Source organism: Trachemys scripta, chromosome 3 (genome assembly GCF_013100865.1).
Source record: "Trachemys scripta elegans isolate TJP31775 chromosome 3, CAS_Tse_1.0, whole genome shotgun sequence".
NCBI classification, from domain to species: Eukaryota; Metazoa; Chordata; order Testudines; family Emydidae; genus Trachemys; species Trachemys scripta.
This window is the reverse complement of record NC_048300.1, coordinates 49,615,758-49,636,538: the sequence shown is the minus strand read 5'-3', so window position 1 is coordinate 49,636,538 and position 20,781 is coordinate 49,615,758. Positions and strand designations below refer to the sequence as shown.

General features: G+C 37.8%; 1 protein-coding gene across 5 annotated transcripts in view; it reads left to right on the top strand.

The window, feature by feature from the left end:
• Positions 1-20,781, top strand: part of WDR26 (WD repeat domain 26) — a 45,125-nt gene that overhangs the window by 8,527 nt on the left and 15,817 nt on the right. For 2 of the 5 annotated variants that reach the window (XR_004645001.1, XM_034764671.1), the window contains exons 4-9: positions 3,517-3,653; positions 5,079-5,176; positions 6,147-6,303; positions 8,117-8,239; positions 11,711-11,849; positions 19,951-20,091. Coding sequence is in view for 4 of the 5 variants with exons in the window: in XM_034764671.1 (XP_034620562.1) it covers positions 3,517-3,653; positions 5,079-5,176; positions 6,147-6,303; positions 8,117-8,239; positions 11,711-11,849; positions 19,951-20,091 (795 nt within the window). In the remaining variant the exon portion in view is untranslated. The remainder of the gene's footprint in view (positions 1-3,516; positions 3,654-5,078; positions 5,177-6,146; positions 6,304-8,116; positions 8,240-11,710; positions 11,850-19,950; positions 20,092-20,781) is intronic. The other 3 variants (XM_034764672.1, XM_034764673.1, XM_034764674.1) reach the window with 3 other exon arrangements.

Below are 20,781 nucleotides of genomic sequence, written 5' to 3'. Positions count from 1 at the left end.
AGCAGGGTTTCTTTGAAGCTGTAATATAACTATGAGCACACAGCACTGAACGAATGTTATACCTTTTAAACTCCCTGCTGTCCAGTTGAGGAAGATGGCATCTGACACTAGAGGCAATTATCAGCGCTACTAGTATTGGATGGTAGCAGCAGAAGGGGAAATTAGGAAAAGGGTAGGGGGAAGAGAGAGAACTTAGTTTGCCAGAAAAAGCCCCTCTTGTCACAAGAAGCGCTGGTTGCAGAAAAGCTGATTCAGGCACAGGAAAAGCTGAATTGCCTGACATAAGGTAAGAAAATACCTTTAAAAATAACGGGGGTATAGGATCCATGATCCTTAGTGTAAAGGGTCTCTACAGCTAATTGCTCATTATTTGGGACATTGCCACTTAAATCTGAAATTTAGTTCTACATCGCATCAAATAACTTAGTAGGGTTTTTTTGGACAAAAATTCATTCATGAACCAACAACAAAAAGGTTGTGATTAAACTGTAGGCAAAATGTTCTCTGGGCCTTGATAGGGACATTAGTTGTAATTAAATCCATTCAACATTTTTGTTCCAACTCTCCGTTATGAATAAAATATTTTTAGCATTAGTATATGTACTGTGTCTCCATGTATGAAAACTCTGGTGCTCTATCATTCTAAGAAATGTCCTTTTCAGTAGTATGCCTAGGAATCATGAAGTTTAAAAAAAAAAAAAAAAAAAAAAAAAAAAGACCATAAGGAAAATATGCTCTGAACCAACTGAGAATGTACATATTCAGCTGTCTTGGCAACAGTACTCTGCCTTGGTTGCTATACACAATATCAGGGCTGAATGTCGGTCAATTTTGACATGCTTCTTGTACTAGTGTGGATAAAATGAGTCATGGAGACAGTGCCTCTGGTTTGCTTTTACAGGGATTTCCATTAAATTGCTGATATTGGCACAACAACAAAAAAAACATTTTATTTTTTTTCCCTTTTCTTTTCTTCCTCCACAGAAATGGCTTTCATTACCTCGTCTTTTAGAACCATTATGCCAGGTAGAGGTAGTAATTGGATGAAGTGGTTATCACCATGCAGATAAGGGAAATCAAGAAAAAGTGAATGGATGGATACATAAGAAACAAAATATTGTCTAGGAGATATGCAGGGAAAATTGGAGAATATTCAACACAAGTTCTGGATGAGAACTGAGAAAACAAAGTTTAAAAAAAAAAAACACTGAAATTTGGGGTTATGTGGTGATCACCTACCGTGAGGAATCAACCCCTCCACTTTGCTAATAAGTGGCTGGGAAGTATTAAAAGGGGAATGCTTACTTCTAATGACTCATCACCCCAAAATGTACAGCGTTATACCTGTAAAAATTGTACAGATGCTCTCTTCTCTAATGGACCTCCTCTTCACCTTTCACGCCGAATACAAACAAACTGAATATCTGTGCAGTGAGAGGGAGAATAATATAAAGGGGGTTCTGACCTATCCCCTACAGGACATCAGAGTACTGGAAAACTAAGATGCTATAGTATGAAATTAGCTACAAATATCTATACAGTGATGCATATCTAGGTAACTTCGTATACTTCTGAAAGCTATACAATAAGTCAGCAGTTTTCTTTCATGTACATGAAAACTTGATACCTGCGTTTTGTTCTCAAGAGTTACAGAAGGTCTGTTGCACTCAGTGTTTTAATGAAGTGTAGTCCTCAGAGGCTGTATTCATAATCAATCTGGAATGCATTCCACTTGAAGGAAAACAAATATTTTACCTAAATGTTTTAAATTCCCTCAAAACATCAGATAGAACCACTACTAGATAAAATATTTAAGATCTGTATCTCTCATCTAGTCAAATGCGTAGCAGGAATGAGATTTTTATGAGACTCAGTGTCGTAGAGTATCTTTCTCCATGCCATCGTGATGACAGTACTATATAACTTAAACCACATGAATGAGAGCTAATTAATGCTCTTTTAAAATATGTCTGACATAGTCTGTCAAATGTTAAATTGAGTAAACCTCAAATCAAGAGACAGGCTAAATTACTTGAGACTTTCTTTAGTCTTAAAATTTAGGATTTTTCTTAATTTACAAAAATTACTCTATCTTTTTTCAATTAAGTTCTAGTTATTTAAATATTCTATTTTTTGCAGCTCAGAACACTTCAACATTGAGTTATTGTATGGAAAAACAGAATTATTTGAAATTGATCAAATAGGACAGTGTAGCTACCCTATCCAAGATGAAGTGCAAAAATGAACAACATGCAGTAAATCATGTAAAGTTAAGGCATAACATGTTTCATATTTAAGTGTCTTGATTTGAAGAGGCTAGCACTTTGGTCAAAATTATATAATGCCCTTAATGCACTAATATGAGTAAATACATATAGTGTTGAAAAGCTGATGGTCTTTGGGATCTGCTGGACTCACATGGGGAAAGGTGGTGATCAAATATTTAAGTGTATTTATGATCTGTCTTGCACGTCATTCAGTTTCTATAGAGAGGGGGAAAGCCTAGCACATCACTTTAATTTAATTTTGTTTCACTCTAGATATATTCTCAGGTTTTCCTCTTACACCTCTACTTGTTGAAGGCCTGGGGTGTGTCTTTTCTCACGGCGATAACCACTAGCAGCAGTAGTGAAGACAGACAAAAAATGCATACACCAAGTGGCTATGTTTATGTACAGCAGAAGCAACTAAACTGTCTCACTTTCATCTTAAGGATCAGCATGTTAAGAAATTTTGGGGGCTCCAGATTTTAAATGTGGAACTGAATGCCTTCCTTCATTTTGTGTCCATGAACATGTTAACAAAGTTAGAATCATGACTATTGACGAGAAATGTGAGAATGTGTGAAGGTCACATTGGAATTCTAATAGAAGTGAATGCTTATGAGAAATGAGTATAGGCTAAGCGAGCCCTAAATGTGGGGAGCTATATCGCTCCGCTTTCTGTAAAAAGAAGATGGCAGTGTTAATACTTCTGGAAAAAAAAATTAATTTGCATGGTGCCTTGTTTTGCCTAGTTGTGGTGTTAATATGTTGCTACAGCATGTTATACAACTATAGAGAGAATCCCTTGGTGAGCTCCTAGATAATCTGTATAAAACCAGTTAGGGGGTTGACTTGCTGACCTACTGGTCATGCTCTGTACAAGCATGCAGCATACTTTTTTTGTTTGTTTTAAGATTGAGCATGAGATTGAGGGAATCCCATCTAATCCTGGTTTGAAGGATAGTGACTGAAAGGGATATGGGTTCAGAATAGGGAGAATTAGAAGGGGTGTGAGGAGTGGGAAGAGGATATTCAGAGCTCCAGTAGGCAGGTGGAAAAGATTTTTTTGGGTCACTTCCAACATAACTACCACAATTGTATTGAAAGACCAGCCAGAAGTAATGATACGTTACATGTAGCTGTATTTCTGAAGGGTATAGTAGAATGGTTTCTACTGTTCTGTTTAGGCTCAAACATTTTCTGAAACTTCAGTCAACCTTTTTCCCCTGACTGCTGCTTTCTGTCATGTCAGAGGATGAAGTTCTTGCTGCTACAGCAGAAGTACCTGGAATACCTGGAGGATGGCAAGGTCCTGGAGGCACTTCAAGTTCTACGCTGTGAACTGACACCACTGAAATACAATACGGATCGCATTCATGTCCTCAGTGGGTAAGGGTGTTTAAGCTTGAACAGCGAGTTCTACAGAATATCCTGAGGAATTGTGTATTTCAGTGGAAACAAGTGTTGGTCAATATTTCCTGAGCCCTCTCTTCATAACATTAAAAGTGTACTTGAATCATGTGGCATAAGTAAAATAATGTGTTGGTAAAAATGAAGTACTATTCTCCCTTTTGGACCCAGTCCCACTCCTATTGAAGTCAGTGGGGGAAACTCCATTGCAGAAGCAGGGTCTTCTATCTCTCCCCTCCTTCTTCAATCTTTAGTACTAATTTGTTTTAAAAATCTGAATGATTTATGCTGTTGGTGATCACTACTATTTAAAATGGTAAGGGGAAGAAATTTATTATACTGACAGTATTGTTGTATCATGATTCATATCATACCTCATTCGTCCAAAATAAGTGTTTATATATACTGCCTTTATGGTATCAGAACCTAAACTGATAAGGACATAATTTCAGTTCTTTAAAGGAAGCATGTTCGGTCTCTTTTCCTATAGCTGAGTAATTCTCAAGTTGGTAGGGGTTGGGGTTTTTTTGTTTGTTTTTTTTTCTTGGGGGGGGGTGGAGGGGGAGTGCAGCATGTGCACAGTCTCCTTTTTTATTCCTCTCTCCTGAAGACCAGTCTAAACAAGATCTGTTTTGTTTCTTATCCATTACCTTGCATTGGTACCTCTCTCCTTAAAGCTTTCTAGTTAGTGACAAAGCAAAAGGGAACTTCTAGAGCAAATGGCTATTGTCCATCACCCAGACTCCAACAATAAATCTTACTAATGCATTGTATCATTACCATCCCAAGGAACAAATTGCAGAGCCTGGTAGTGTTGGCATCATTGACAATGCCATTATGCTAGAAATTTAGAAGTTTAGTATGATGCAGCTTAAAACACACATGTATATCTCAAACACACTGGGATCAGTTAGCATAGTAAATTTTGTTTACATCCAGGTATACTTTGTGCCATCATTGACTAGTCTAACTTGATGTAAACTTCTGAGTCACTGAGTTGGGGTTTTTGTATTGAAATTCATAAGCCTTTGGGTTAATCTGCATGGGGGGGAAATGAAATATATTGCTTACAAAATAAAGCATCATTGTCCCCTTTAATTTGCCCCAATCTAGTCTTTGACTCCTCATGCATTTGCCCAAGCTTTTACTTGAGTACAAGTTGGTCAGGAGTGACTGTTCTGTGTGTCCTGAAAATCAATACATTCTGGCTGTAATAAGCTGATGAGAGAGAGAGAGAGAGAGGTCCCAAAACAGAGGTCTCTTCTTAGAGCCCCTTTTACCCCACTCCACTTAAATATGAATTGTAAACAGGAACATCTCCATATATATCATTCTTACAATTGAAAACGAATTCCAAAAGGTTTAGACCATAATAGGATGTGTTCATTCACTTTGTTTTTACAGGTATCTGATGTGTAGTCATGCAGAAGACTTGCGTGCAAAAGCAGAATGGGAAGGAAAAGGAACAGCTTCCAGATCTAAACTTTTGGATAAACTCCAGAGTAAGATGTTTAATGTTCAGCATTTAAATAGATTTTTCTAAATACACCCCAAATATTTTTCTAGTACATCCCATTTAATAGGGTAACTTTTTCAAGGAAAGTGATTTTAATTACACTTACTATCAATGACTGGTGCTTTATGGGGAAGATAATTCTGGTTAATGGGAATGATTTATTGATTTTTGTGGGTCTTAGGTCTTGTGACTCTCAATCTTATGCTGCCCCTAGCTGTTTGTAATAACAGCTTTCAGTTCTCAGTGCCTCTGCTATATGTAGAAAGTATAGGAATTGTTTTCACTGCTGTCTGCTCTGACTGTTAGTTTGCTTCTTCCATGTCACTTGTGATAGGCCAACATGTTGGATGTATTGCAGCTGCCCTTGAGATTGACTCAGGGACTGTCTGATCCTAGGGCATGTGGTATCTCATTTCAATTCTATAGGCCTATCCTATAATACAATGGTTTTCAACCTGTGGTCCACAGACCTCCTGGGGGGGTCGCAGACTGCCAAAAGACTTCCAAAGGGTCGCACTCCCATTTGAAATTTTTGAGGAATCTGCAAATGAAAAGAGGTTGGAAAGCACTGCTATAATGTGGTGGACTCTACTGCTCCATTAATAGCAGTACTAACATAGTGTTGCCTTTTAATTGGGAATTCCTCATAGTGAGCACAAAAGGTGGTCTAGTGGAGTCTCGCAGTTCAGGATTTTACAGTTAAAATCAGCATTGTATAAATGGAACTTGTGCTGATCAAAAGCAACAGAGCTAAAAAAGTATAGTTCTGTTTGAAAACATCAGTGAATCTGAGTTCATCTTTGGGTCCTCAGTTACAGTTATAAACCAACAAGTTGAGCAGTAGGTTGGATTTCTTTAATTTATAACTCCTTTATGGGTTTTTATTCAGTAAAGATAAAATGTGCATTTGTATATTTGTGGGTGTGTGTTTTGTTTGTTTGTTTGTTTTTTTAAAGCATACCTACCGCCTTCAGTGATGCTTCCCCCAAGGCGTTTACAGAATCTACTACGTCAGGCTGTGGAGCTACAACGAGACCGGTGCCTATATCATAATACCAAACTAGATAACAGTCTAGATTCTGTGTCACTGCTTATAGACCATGTTTGTAGTAGGTAAGAATTTCTTTTTCTACTTTTAAAATTGACAGTTTTTTTTTTTTAATATATAACACAGTCCACTTACACAATATTGTTCCTTTGAATCGTAGGACAGTTGTTTCAAATTGGAACATGCTGGAGTAGACTGGGAAAAGCCAGGCCCATTTAGTTGACTAACTTTAACTGTTTGTGCAGACAAACTACAGAACATGTATGAAAATGCTTCTTGATGTCTGGCTACTTCTCCTTGAGGGAATGAAACTTACTGTTTAATGAGATGGGTGTATGTATCAAGAATTTTAGCCTTAATCTAGGTGCACAAACTTGCTACTTCTTGCTATTCTGTCAGTGTCTAATGGCTATCGAATTGTTACTACCCATTCTTTGTCTTCAAACTTCTTGGATGCCTAAGGTAAATCTACGTTTACTGTTCAAGGTCATATTCCAGATTTAGTCTTTAATGCTGTTACATTTTAGAAGTTGAAGTTAAATAAGAACACACAATGCATTCTACACTCTAATTCTTGGACATAGCTAAATAATGTGTAATGCAAACTGAGTAAGACAGAACACACAAGTACATGTCTTTAAATTTGGCAAAGTTTGTTTTGTAAGAAAACATCCAAATTTCATAACTCTTACAGATAAGAGTGCAAGTTTCACATGTACACAAAATCATTGATTGTTTAGATAATAAAGGAATTTCTTAAAACTAGAGTAACATTGGTGTTGCTTAGAAATTTAAAATGTTGTGAAACTTGTGCAGGCTCCAGGAAGGAAGTAACTCAATGCTGATATATTATGCACACAGAGAAACAGTTGCTGTGTTTTTTGAGTATTTTTCTTCAGACAACCAAAGTTCCTCAGGGATCTAGCAGAAGTGACATGAATGCAAAGACAAAGCTTGTAGATATTTCTAAGGTATAATTAGGGCATATGGCCACAAGTTGCCGGACACTGAAGTAGCACGAGAAAGGGGGGATGGTGTTTTATATTTTTGGTGGTTGGAGTAGCCGTTCAATTCTTTGGCTCATAATGAAGATTTTCTTCATATTAAATGCTTACTATAGTGAGCTACTACTAACTTCTCAGGACTCCCTTGTAATTCTGTTTGTCTCTAAAAACTGAGAATATCTCCAACCACATGGGATTTTTAGCTTTAGACTATTTGGTATCTATTTTTAAAGTGAAGATTTCCATTTCAATAGTCTTTTCAATACTTCTATTTAGAATCTGAATGACTATCCTAATACTTATAACCATATGTTCAAGTAATTGTTCTGGCTTTAGACTTTTGTAGTCTTGTGCTTTTAACTGCCACAATACCTTAAATTCCTTTCTTGTGTAAACTTTTGGCCATCTCACTTCATTTCAATTCTGGGGAATAACAAGTGGTTTGAAGGTTTTCTTTAGTGTATGTAGGAATTGGGGTCCTTGTACTTCAGAAAGGATTCTTAACATTAGGGCAGTAATAAATTGTGTACTGTATTGATTTTTAATACTTACTGCCAGTCTAGAAGTGTGTTAATGCTGTGTTTGCATCCAGCTAACAAGAGAGATCAATACAATTGAAACTCCTTTTAAGATGTAGTTATATAAAATAATACAATAATATTTGATGAGGGCCAAATGTAACAAGTCTGGGCTTGTCTAAATCCCATCCATAGTAAATATATGCCCACGTAGGTCAAATTTTTATCTCTTTCTAACTTTGTATCCTCCACACCCAGACTTGCATACTGGGTGTGTGTGTATATGTATATATCAATTAAACCATAGTCTCATGTACCCCCTTTCTTCCCCTTCCCCTCCCCCCCACCCCCAAAAGAAGACACTTCAAAACAAAGGCTTCCACTCTGTCCTCAACTCAACCTATTGTACCTACCTATTGCAGGGGTCTGAGATCAGTATGTGGTGCGCCGTACATGCTGCAATGCTTGGGCATAATGAGGTGAGTTAAAGACAGTGGAAGCCAGATTCTGGATTTTGTTTGTAGGCCTTTTTAATTGTGTAAACAAATTGATAGAATTAAAGTAACAGTAATCTAATAGTTTAAAAAGACAATGAAACTTGGGTAATGTTAAAATTGATAGGATACTGGTAACTTCCACTTCGTTTTTTTTTTAAATGGGGTTAATCTGTATGGATTTCTGGCAATATTGGAATCAGGCATGTTTATATCACACGAACAGATACAATATTGAGCTAAACAGACAGGATTGCTGCTTCTCAGGAGGTGGAATGAGGGCAGGGGTGCTCAGAGTGGAGGTTAAAGCTTTTTCACATTACTGGCCCTGTGATAGTGGAGAACTTTAATTGGGGGCAGGTGGGGGACCCTTTACCGCATCCTTTTATTACCGTATCCTTTTATTTTATAATCAATCCAATTTTAACTCTTTCCCCTCCCCACACACACCTCTTTTTGAGAACTAGAAAGTGGAGTCAACGTACTTAGCTGGTTCTCCTCTCCTACCGCTTCAGTTTGTGGTTGTAGGATTATGCATAGGAAGATGACTTTTATTTAAACACTGAAGGTTTTGGGAGTAAAGTGAACATTGCCTCTTGCAGATATTGGGTTAGCAACACTGTCAGTCTTGATGGTGTCTGTTTATTAATCAATGTTTTCATTGTAAACGCTGGAAACATTCACTTTCACGTTTTTGTTAAATTATTATTCCAGTAATTTTAATTTAGTTCTTTTGGTCTGTTTTTAAAGGATTAAATTTAGAATTCTAAACTTGTGAAAACACAGTAACTGATGAACCATGTTGTTGACATGGTGTGGAATAAAGCATAAGGAAACTAAGGCACAGGTAGTCAATAGGTAGACCGTGGACCAAATCCAGATCACCAGAAGCTTTTGAATGGACCCTGACATTTTTTTATTTACTTTATTTTAAAAAAACAAAAAAAAACCCCACAACAATAATAATTTTTCTCTGGAGTCTGGACCTTGATTATACCTTGACCGAGAAATTTGGATCTTGACAAAAAATAGAGTACCCCTGCATTAAGGGCTTGTCTACACTTGAAATGCTACAGTGACACAGATAGTCCACCTCCCTGAGAGGCAATAGCTAGGTTGACAGAAGAAATCTTTTGTCTATGCCAAAAAACTTAACTACATCATTTAAGGTTGTGGATTTTTCACACCCCTAATCAATGTAGCTGGATCGACCTAACTTTTTAGTATGGGCCAGACCTAAAGTTTAAGTGCGCTATACTGAGCAAATAAATAATGAAGGACTTCTGCGTAAGCAGAAATGGAGAGAAGTATGGTTGAGCATGAGTACTTAGTTAACTAAACAAAATCTGTTCAAACAACTGTCCTTCTTAACCAACATCTTGTCTTGTGACCATCCAAAAATATCAAGTTCTGTTCTGTTCCACATTTTCTGAAAAGAACAGTGGTTGAGTACCTGTTTAATACATACTTCACTGTATCTGTGAAGTACGATTTACTGAGCAACTTGCTTCATTAGTTGAGTGAGGAAAGTCTCTCTCTTTTCTCTCCTTTTGTTTCCTTGCATCAATGTAAATTACTTGCATGGACTCCTTGAATCCATGTCAGTGACAGGCAGGTCTGCTGCTATAAATGATGCTTGTGTACGATGACTTTCATTCATTAAACTGATATTTATATGTTCTTACACTAAATGGCTTTGTGCATTTTTAAGTGTCCCATTTTTTAAAAAATGGGACAGCAAATTTACAAGTACAGTATTAGAATTGGCAGAGCGGTAGTAAACATTAATAACAAATTATGCTTAAAACAAGTCTTCCTGTAACCACTGTATCTCAAATTCAGTTTACACAGTCCTAAGATCACAAACCTCTTGATTGTCTAGAAACAGTTACAGTAATGCCATTTGAAAATACTTGTAACCCCTCAAAACATATTGGAATTAGGCTGATTTTTCTATTTACCCATTCTTAAAAACCACAAAACGATGACTATGGAGGCATGCCTCCAATTCTTCTCAGTTATAACTAATTGTAAGGGGGGAGGTGGTGTGGTGTGGTGTTTCCCTGCCTTATGTTTTTCTGATTTTGGGGCTATTGCTTGCTGCTCTGAGTAGTGCAATAGCAAGAGTGTCTTGCTACTTAAAGAAAGCACAGAGTATCTTGAAAGGATTTCCACATCTTTGGCATACTAAATACATCTGTAGTGCTTTTTTGCAGGATTGGCTTAATTACCTCACTGACTCTTACCAATAATTATTGAACAAAGAGAGAGAACTTATTTTAGGACAGTCACTTGTGTCATGAATTTGTCAGTATTGAGTGTAAGATAAGATTTGTAACTGTTTTATAACCAGTTTTACCCTAAAGTGTATTAATTTATTACAGTAGCTCCCCCAGTTATGGATCAGGACACCTTTGTGCCAAGCACTGTACAAATACACACACAAAAGATGTCTCCTGCTCCAGTTAACTTGTAAGCTCTGTGAGGCAGAGACTGTCTTGCGTCTGCACAATGTCTTGCACATTGGCATCTCTAGAAGCTATTGTAACATAAATAACACACACAATCAGCCAGATGATTTCAAACACTGTATAACTACTTAGTGCCAGTTGGTGAGCTGCAAACATAACTGAACTGCTCTCCATTTTTCTGCATGAATTTAACGTTTTGATGGTAGGATCTTCTTTGGCACATAATTGGGGGGGAAAGGATATTAGCTGCTGTTGAAATAGCTTACAGTTCTGTTTTTGTTTGCTCAGAAGTGGGGCGGTGTTTGAATGTAGTTTGCAGAGTAACAAAATACTACAGTGATAAACACTATAACAAAAATCTAAATTACAGGAAATTAATGAATTTCATTTCTTGAAAATGATCTTGTAAAAGTTAGTATTTCCATTACTTCTTTTTAGCACGTAATTAATCATGTCTGTGGAGTTGCCAGAAATAGCTAAAGTGGAAAGTCCTATAAATTATTAATTTATGAACCTTAATTTTTATTACACTAGTGTCCAGAGGCCCAATCAGATTGGTGCCTCACTGTTCTATATCCTACAAAACTTTAGGAAGATCCAGTTAGTGTCCTGAAGATCTCATAATTTTAATCTGAAACACAGTGAGTGTAACAAACAATAGGAAGTAATGGGGCGGGAAGTCTGAGAGTAACAGTAAGATCTTGTGACTTAGTAGATTGGCTATATTCACATCTTTAATGTTTTTGAGTCATTTAAGAGGGTATCTTTAATATGATTTTTTTTTTTTTTTAAATCACCAATACCTAGTGGCCCTCAAACTAGACTGATACTGTCTAGTTAATGTTCATAATGAGCTTTGAAGATGATCCTGTCTTTTGAAATGCATGTTAACTGCAGAAATTTTTACTTTTATAATGAGTTTTTACCAATTGCTTATCAGATTGTGTTTAACAAACCCTATGGTTTGTTTTTTGCTTTGTTTCAGGAAACAGTTCCCATGTTACACACAGCAAATACTTACAGAGCACTGTAATGAAGTGTGGTTCTGTAAATTCTCCAATGATGGAACTAAACTAGCAACAGGATCAAAGGACACAACTGTTATTATATGGCAGGTTGATTCAGTAAGTGCTCAGACTTTAACGTGTGTGTGTGTGTGTGTGTGTGTGTGTGTGTGTGTGTGTGTGTTTAAAGATAAAAAAGACCTAAACTATCTGCATCTCTTCTAAATCATGCAGTCTTTTTCTTAAATTTTCATTGTGCTTTTGCCTAAAGCTTTTGGTATTATTTCAGTGAAAACCTTTATTTTAAATCCTCTCTTTACTTTTAATAATTTGAATTATTTTAAATAGAAGTCCGGTTCACCGTTTAAACATGCCACCTGATCTTTGGGTGATAAAATGTTCACAGACCATATAGAAGTTTCATCAACTATCTACTAATTGCCATTGTACATACAACTTGAGGAACTTTTCTTGAATCATGTTCTGTGAAAAGCTGGCAAAACTCATCAAGAAAGGATGTACAGTTTTGTTTCGTTTTTTTCTTCAAGACTAAGTTCTGACGTTTTAAATTGTTACTATATATTGCTCATTTGCTTCTTCTTCAAGAAAACGCCCAAATCTCCCTACTCTAGCTATTGGATATCAGTATCTTTCCTGTCTGTATTGTATTTTCTTGTAAATAAAATGCTTGAGCAGTGACTCTGAGATTATTCAGGTCCTAGTGATTATGTTGGTATTTCAACCACATTATGAATGGGATGTAATTATGTTCAGTTACTAATTGAAAACATATTGGGGAAATGTGCCACAAATCCATATACATAATATACTATATGATTGATATATGTATATACATATCAATGTGCATGTGCGCACACACTATTCTGGTTTCTTAGAGTTGTAACTCAAACCTTCTGAGAAGATTTTAAAAATTATACTGGGTTATTGTTACTCAACCCCCCAGTTATAAATTTGCAAGCTGCTCCTTCTTCCTGCAGCAGGATCTGAGTTGAAGGGAAGCCCTCCCTTCCCTGCAGCCCCCGCCCCCCAAAAAAACAAACAAACTAGGAGGGAATATACCAGTTGAACTCTTTTTACTGTTGGGGAACGGTGGGGGATCTTGAAAATAGTTAAGACGAGTTGTGTGTGTGCATCCAGCTTGGAAAAACTTACTGCTAAGGATTCTTAAGGCTTGGTGCTGGAGATGGATTTTTAATTGGAGCCAGACCACTCTATAGTTTATAAATGTCAGGAGATGGTTAGAAAAGAGTTCATTTTTTGTAACATGGATTGGCAGTTCTAGCTTACTTAGGGAAAGTGATTAAGGGCAGATCTATGGCACAAAATGGCACCTCAAGTAGTAGCAAATAGTTTCATAGTGAATCATTAATTATATACTATTTAATCATACCAAAATAAATGCACTTTAGGTGTTTGAAATTATGCCAAAATGTTAAGCAAGCATGGGTCACTAGAAGAACAAACTAGTGAAACACAGCTTTTCTAATGGCTATTATTTGGAGAAATTCCAAGAAACTGTATTAAATCTAACAGTCAGTAGATTTGAAATGCATTCCTCAGTAAAGTTGAAGGGAACACTCTTGTTACAGTTCATATTGAAGATGGATTTAAATTGCATTAGTCTCTACCAGTCATTTGGTTTCCTAGTTGCCAGGGCATATGGAGTTCATTTATTTCTCTTCCCATTGTTTCAAGTAATTGTTGAAAGTTAACAAAATAATTGGTTCAAGAGAGACTGTCAAACTTTGTCCCAAAGTTATTCTATTCCCTAGCTATGTGCTGATACTGAAAATCTGAAGAATGTTTCCCTATATTTTTAATCCTTTTGGGCTCCATCAGTAGTTCAGCAAAGAGTATCCAAACCCTCATATTTCTCCTGAAAATAAACTTATCCCCACCGCCAAAAGTCCAGTATATTGAAAATGCTGCTGCTGAAATCCTTTCATTCTTGTCGCTGTGACTATCCCATGCACATTGAATTCAATCTGGTCTCTTGCATCAGCTTCAGCCTCCTCACCCAGAGGCTCTACAAACTCATCTGCCCCTATATTTTTGCTCTCATTTCCCCTTGCTCTTCTTCCACTACTTTGTCCTACTAGATTGCTCACTTAGTCAGGTTCTGTTATGTCAGTTAGTGCCTTGACTTAAATGGGGCCACTTATGGGGAAAGATACTCTACTTAAGGTGACAGAATCTGGCCTTTGGTCTTTGTTTTGTCTACCCACTATATCTGGAAGAACTACCTTCTTGTCCACTATGTGTCTTCTCTTTAAAATCCATCCTTAAACTTTCTCATTCTGGGTATCTTTCCTGCCACGTTATCCTGTTTCTGAACTATTATTCCACGTCTTTTGTCTTGTCTTGTCTGTCTTACAAGTTGTAACTGTTTGTTTTGTAAGGGGATATATCTGCTTAGTGTTATGAAAAACAATATAATTATGTTGACCCTGTTCAACACTATTTTTGTAGCTGTGCTGCCACAGTTGATCACCAGGCACAAAGAAAGAGACTTAAAAATATTTACCAGAAGCCATACAGAAGCTTGGGGAATGGAGCTGCAGGGGCAGGGCCTTGAGGTGTGTGTTAAACTTATAGCTGTTGTAATACCTCCACTGTAATTTCCTTGTTGGAAGGAAGATTAGATCTTTCCCTTTCCTCAGAGCCTCCTTGCAGCTGGAGTGGGGTGAGTTCTGTCTCATGGAAGAAAGGTTGACTGCTATTCTTCAACAAGTCAAGGGCCATAGATCGATCCTCCATTGGACTTTCAGCATTTTGGTAGAAACAGACCTTTCGGTCTCTGGCAGTAACATAGTCTCCACCTCCTAACTAGTCCACCAGTTTCTGACTCCACAACTACAGTCAGGTGAAAAACAGACCTCTTCTTGCAAAGTTTAGATTAATAACAGAGAATTCTGCTTGTCTATTGCAAACTTTTAAAATCTGGAGCAACTGGATTTCAGAGCTAAAAGACCTAAGATTTTGGAGGGCATCGGGAGCAAATAACTGTCTATATGGGGGAATCTTTCCTGCCTGAGGTACTGCAGCAGCACATTTTCCCTTGCAGCAACAGGACAGCGAGTGGTATGGCAGTGAAATATGAAGAAAGGAGAACTTTGCTTTTCTTGCTCTTATCCCCGTCATCGAGTGAGTGCATGGACAGATTTCTGTCTTTTCTGTGACAGAGAAGGATTTGGTGCTTGCAGCCTCTTCTGCAAAGGGATTGTCTAGGCGTCCCTCTCCCAGTGAACACAGAAGGAGGTGCAGGAGAAATGGCAGATGACTGGCATGCCCTCCCCTAGCTGGCAAAGGCAGACAGGCTGAAGGCTCTAAGATGCTGTCAGAAACCGTCCTCAGTCACTGAGGGCCAATGTGGCCACAGAGAGATGGTGGTGTTTGGTGCAAATGGGGAACAGCAAGGTGAAAACAGTGAGGGGGGGCCTTAGGACCTGCCCTCAACCATTCATCTATCCCTCTTCTGTGTGCTTTGAAGGATTTTTCGGTTGGGCCCATCTCCACTCAAGAATCCAGCTCACCTATCCATCAGGTCTTATCGCAGATCCTCCAAGGTTGGAGACTGCTCACCTCCAGGGTATGGATTGAGTCAATTCAATTTTATTAAATCACATATGACGTATGTCTTTTGCAAATATGAAAAGGAAAAACAAATTCAGTTTAAAACTGCGACATCCATATAATGTATTAAAATGTCAGTCAGAACTTATTATCTCTCTTGTTCAACATAATGTGTAAAGGGCAAAAACTGCCACTGATTTTATTATTACTGGTGATTGAGAAAATACTAAAAACATTACCTCTTTTGTGTAAAAAAGCCTTTATTACCATCTCAAAAGGCAAAATCTAACACACACTCAAAAGCTGGGAAATTCTACAATCCATAAGAGGACGTAGGTCTTCCAACGCTCCATATTTGCATGGGCAAAAACGAAGATGTGAAGGAACTTTTCCATAGCAGCCTTTAAAGACAGCAGTTTCCATGGTTTGGAATCTTAACTGAGTATTTGCCTTACATAAATGAGGATTTGACAACTCCATTCAAATATGGTTCAAAAACATGGGCAGTCTTCAAAACAGAAGACCAAAAGGCAAACTTAAAATCCTGAACCATAGCCAGATCTTCATGTTGGGTAGTATCTGTCACTCTGAGTAGTTGACTTAAGTTGATTTTAAAACCTATTGATAATAAGTAAATAATAGAAAAACCTAACTTGGCTATAATAAATTGGAGAGTCTTCTGCCATGGACATAAGGAGTACCTATGTTGTTCCTCCGTCTCCTGAAGGTAAGGACAGGGCAATCTATACTCAGAGAGCCCGGGAGGTACTTCCAGACAAGTGATCTCATGAAACCTTCCTGCCTGTGCCAGCCCAAGTACCCCTCAGCTTCTTTCACGGGGGGTACTGCCTCTCTCTGTCAGGGGACCATTGAATTCTCTCCAAGATCTCAAGTGAAAAAGAGCTGCCTTGAATAAGGCTAAAATAAAACAGAGGGAGGGATTGTTGGAGAACTCTCACTAGTTCTCAAAATGAATTCCAGAGTTCCTAGATATATAATATTTATCCCAAGGAGTCCAAAGGGCCCCAAGCAAAAGGGGAGACGTCTGTCCCCTTACCAAGAGGATGTGCAAAAAATGGATGCAACAAGCCGTACTCCATTTCCTCTCCTTACCATCACAGAAAGAAGCCAGAGGAGTTGAAGGTAAGATTCAAGGCCCTGATGGCTAAAAAGAAAAGTACCAAGACGCATGTAACTCACCCCTGCCATCCTAGGTGTAAGTTTTTTCTGAGACATTGCAAAGGGTGTGGCAGGGTGTTTTGATAGTGATGCAATTGTTGAAGTCCATCTGGTTATAGCAGGAAAACCTCAAAAGAGGTCTTGAAGAGAGAGTCTAACCAACTTCAGTTTAATTTATTAGTCTAATCTTTAGTGAAAGCTTGTTCCACTTGAGCTGAATCCCCTCAGCTCAACTTTAGATAGTGGTACTCGGCTATTTTGTTATCTGCGTTATCCCAGAGGAGTGCAGATCTCTTGGCAGTTTGTAGATGGAGATGTGGTTTCTAATGCAGCTGGGATCTGGTTCTTGGCAATTCATTATCAGCCCTTCAGAGGGAAACAAATCTCTTGTTCTTATGGGGCAATAGACTCCTCTTGTCTATGAAAAATCTTACTTTGCCAGTCCCTTCTATATTAAGCTGAGACCTGATTTCAGGAATGGAGCCTTCACCCTGTGTTTGAGTGTGACAACTTTTTGGACTACCAATCATGAGTTTCTTCACATCTAGGAGCCACAGCAAAGTCCTGTTCTTGTCCAGGAGAAGATACTTGAAGGTTGCTGCCATGGAGATGGTATTCAACTGAAAACCCGCATGCGGTTCTAACCATTCCTACTGTTCTCACTGTAGTCAGGTCCATCTGGAGGTGAAAAATGAGAGGCCACATTCTTATTGAGTAAGGGGGAATTATTGTAAAATAACAGCATGATAGAAGAGACCTGTCCTCTTTCTACACTGCAAAAGGACTGTATTGTAGCAGTGCTTCACCATGATCTAATCTTCTTCTTGATTCTGGTTGCCTGGCATTTAAAAGAAATTAACTGGGGGGATTTTTTGGTTGTGGGTTGTTCTGACCATCATAGTTACTCTGAGGATATCTTTCCCTGAATGTCCGCTTCAAATACCTTCCAATTTGGCAAAGAGACTGGAACGGAGATGGGTATTACAATTCCACAAGTAGTAGAAATTCTCCAAGAAGGCTTAGCTTTGGGAATCATGATGCTAAAGTTTCTGCATTATTTTGCATCCTTTGGTTAAGAAACTGCCCAAACAACAAAAACACCTCCGTGCACCTGGACGTCCAGCAATTTCTTAGAACAGCCTTGTTGACCAGGCATTTCTGTGGAAATTATAACCTTGTTTTAATGCCCTTACGCAAAAAGCCATTCAATGACCATATGTCTGTTAACCAATGCATTGACTACATTCTACAAAATAGTTCTTAAACTTCAGTGGGTACAGACTTAGGAGGGAGTGCTGCGCGCTTCACTGCAGACAAATTTTTGTGTGTATTTCAAAGTCTTCATTCCCTTTATAAAAGATCTTACACTGCTCAAAAATTCTGTTATAGGATTTGTGAACCTTGTTTCATCAAAGAATAGGAAAACTCATCTCTGAACGCTGCTGCTTTTCTCTTTTTGTGTCAAGTAGCAAGGCCTGTACACCTAGCCCATCGGGGCAAACTAAGGGTTATGTGAAGGAGTTTATATGCTTAACTTTAAAAAACTGTGTAAACTCATTTTCTGAAGTAGGCGTACGTTTTAAATTAAATAATCTAAAAATCTTAACTGTGGCGATAACCTAAACTGGAGAGCAACTTCAGAGGAAGGAATTTAGGCTGCTGCCAGTGTCTGAGATCTGTCTGCCTCATGCAGTAAGCATTCTCCATTCAGGATCTATGGAGCTTGCTATTTAAGAGAGGAAATTTTCAGGTAAGCACAAATAAATAACCCTAATCTATCTCCTTTTTCTAGCCTTTTTTCGGGTTCCATAAATACCTCCAGTGCCTGTCTTTGCACTCTTCCTTGTTTTCCCAAGGGGTAGGTAATTAATGAGTCTAGTCATTTTCACTGCTGCAGTTTGGACCCTTATGGGCAGCAGGAAAAATGACAAGAATAGTCTTGCTTTCATTCTGAGTGCTTGGGAAAATGTGAAAACGGCAAGGATGGTCTCTTCTGCCCCTAAAGTTCCGATCTGGAGCAGTGAAAATGACTAAACTAATCACATTTCCTCAGCTTTGGCTAGGAGCAATGAACAGTGACAAAAGGAACTGGATCTGTGTGCAGGCTTAGTACTGCATTGATTAAAGTTCAGAAGGCTAACTCTGCACTCTTCACTTGCCAGGGGTGATTTAGTGGAGTTAATTTATTTTTTTTTTATTTTTTTAAATCCCTGAAGAGACTTTTCAGTATGGGAAAAGACAAAAGCCACAAAGGATAGTGGGCAAGTAGGAAATGTTTTCAAATAATGGAGAGTAAAAATACCTAATAAATACTCCCCTGATTGACCAGTTGTTAATCTGTGATCACTATACACTGTATCTTTAATATGACTGGGGACAGATTCATGAGGCTTGACACCAGTGTGACTACAGTTGGGCCTATACTCAACTGGAAGATTTTAGGGTTTGGTTCAAGCCAGCAACTGATAAGGTGTTTAACAGCATAAACACCTTAATATTTCAGATAGTTGATAAATACCTTATGACTTCACTCTAATGAGCTGTCCTGCCATTTAAATTTCTAAGCACTATCTTGCATTTTACAATCTACTACCATTTTAAAGTGATTCAGTAGGCGAAAGGAATGCCTCATGCATTAATCTAAACTGTCAATATTAATTACTAAAAACAATAAAACAAAGGCACTTCTTCCTAACTGGCTGATAGTCCTGTAAGATTTTGTATCACTTTAATAAGAGAGGCTTTTGCATTCCTAAAACTACAAATAACTGGAGGAAAATATTCTTATTACGGTCAATTGAATATTTTATTTTTAAACTAGCAGTCGGAAGTGTAGTAGCGGACTATGGCACTAGAAGCCAGGAACTCTGAAATTCTAATCCTAATTCTGTCATGTTCACTGCCTGACCCAAGGCACATCACCTAACTTCGGTTTTATTTAATCATCTTGTAAAACTTGGTTAACAATACTGATCTACTTCACAAGGGTGTAAAGACTGGTTCCACTGTGTAAAGTTCCTACAGTGCTTTGAAGATTAAATACTGCAGAATTGCTAGGTATCCTGCATAATCTAAAGTATGGGCCATATTGTAGTATTGTTTTTGCACAGTACTGTCAATGAGTTCCACAACAAAACAAAAGGATATAACATTCTCAGAATACCTACTAGTACTTCTCTCTGTATGTTGGGAATTTTGGAAAGGCTTTTTTGTGTGTATATGGATCTACTCTATAGGGTAGTAACTGCTCACTTACAAATAGAGATTAAGATTCTCTAAAGAGAATGTTTTGTTTTAAAAGATAATGGCCAAATCAAAAAGGCCTGAATTGGGTAAAAATCCTATCAAAACTCGGGACTATAAAATTAGGTTCAGGTTGTCTTGACAGCTCAAATTTATGCCAAATATTGACTAGTCTTTTTACCATATATGTATTTGTTTTACTTAGGATACGCACCAGCTAAAATTGCTTAAAACATTAGAAGGCCATGCATATGGTGTTTCTTACATTGCTTGGAGTCCAGATGACAACTATCTTGTTGCCTGTGGCCCAGATGACTGCTCTGAGCTTTGGCTCTGGAATGTACAAGTAAGCAATCCTATATTAATATAAAATGTCATGTTTAACTCTAGCAGTTGGCTTTATTATGCATTGGAACTGCTCAGTAAGGATGAAATCACTTCAGTAAACTTGTTTCTATATAGGTGAACATGGAAACATTGCAGTTTTTCATTTTTATTAAAAAGGTTGCTAATAGACCCAAATCTTTCCCAAATCTAGGTAGAATTTAAAATTTGTATACTAGATGTGAACAGAACTGAAACTAATTTGTCAGTGAGTCTACTCTTCATGGATCTTCTGTCCTTTCAACTCTGGAATACAAAGAGGTGGCTGTAATGTTTCCATTCCAAGTGATCATCCATGCCAGAGAGAAATTACTGTTTTTTGAAAAGTCTGGATGATTCACTTCAAGATGACAGGTTTCAGAGTAGCAGCCGTGTTAGTCTGTATCCGCAAAAAGAAGAACAGGAGTACTTGTGGCACCTTAGAGATTAATAAATTTGTTAGTCTCTAAGGTGCCACAAGTACTCCTGTTCTTCTTTTCACTTCAAGATGACTCCTTTGAGGATTTATAAGGAGTGAATTCCTTTAGTGCCATGGTTTTTAGAAACATTACAACTCATCTTTATAATGTTCAAGTGACATTTATGGGGCTTATCTACAAGGTGAGGAAGTAGCTAGGAACCCAAATACTGTGTGTTCTTTAATTTTGTGATC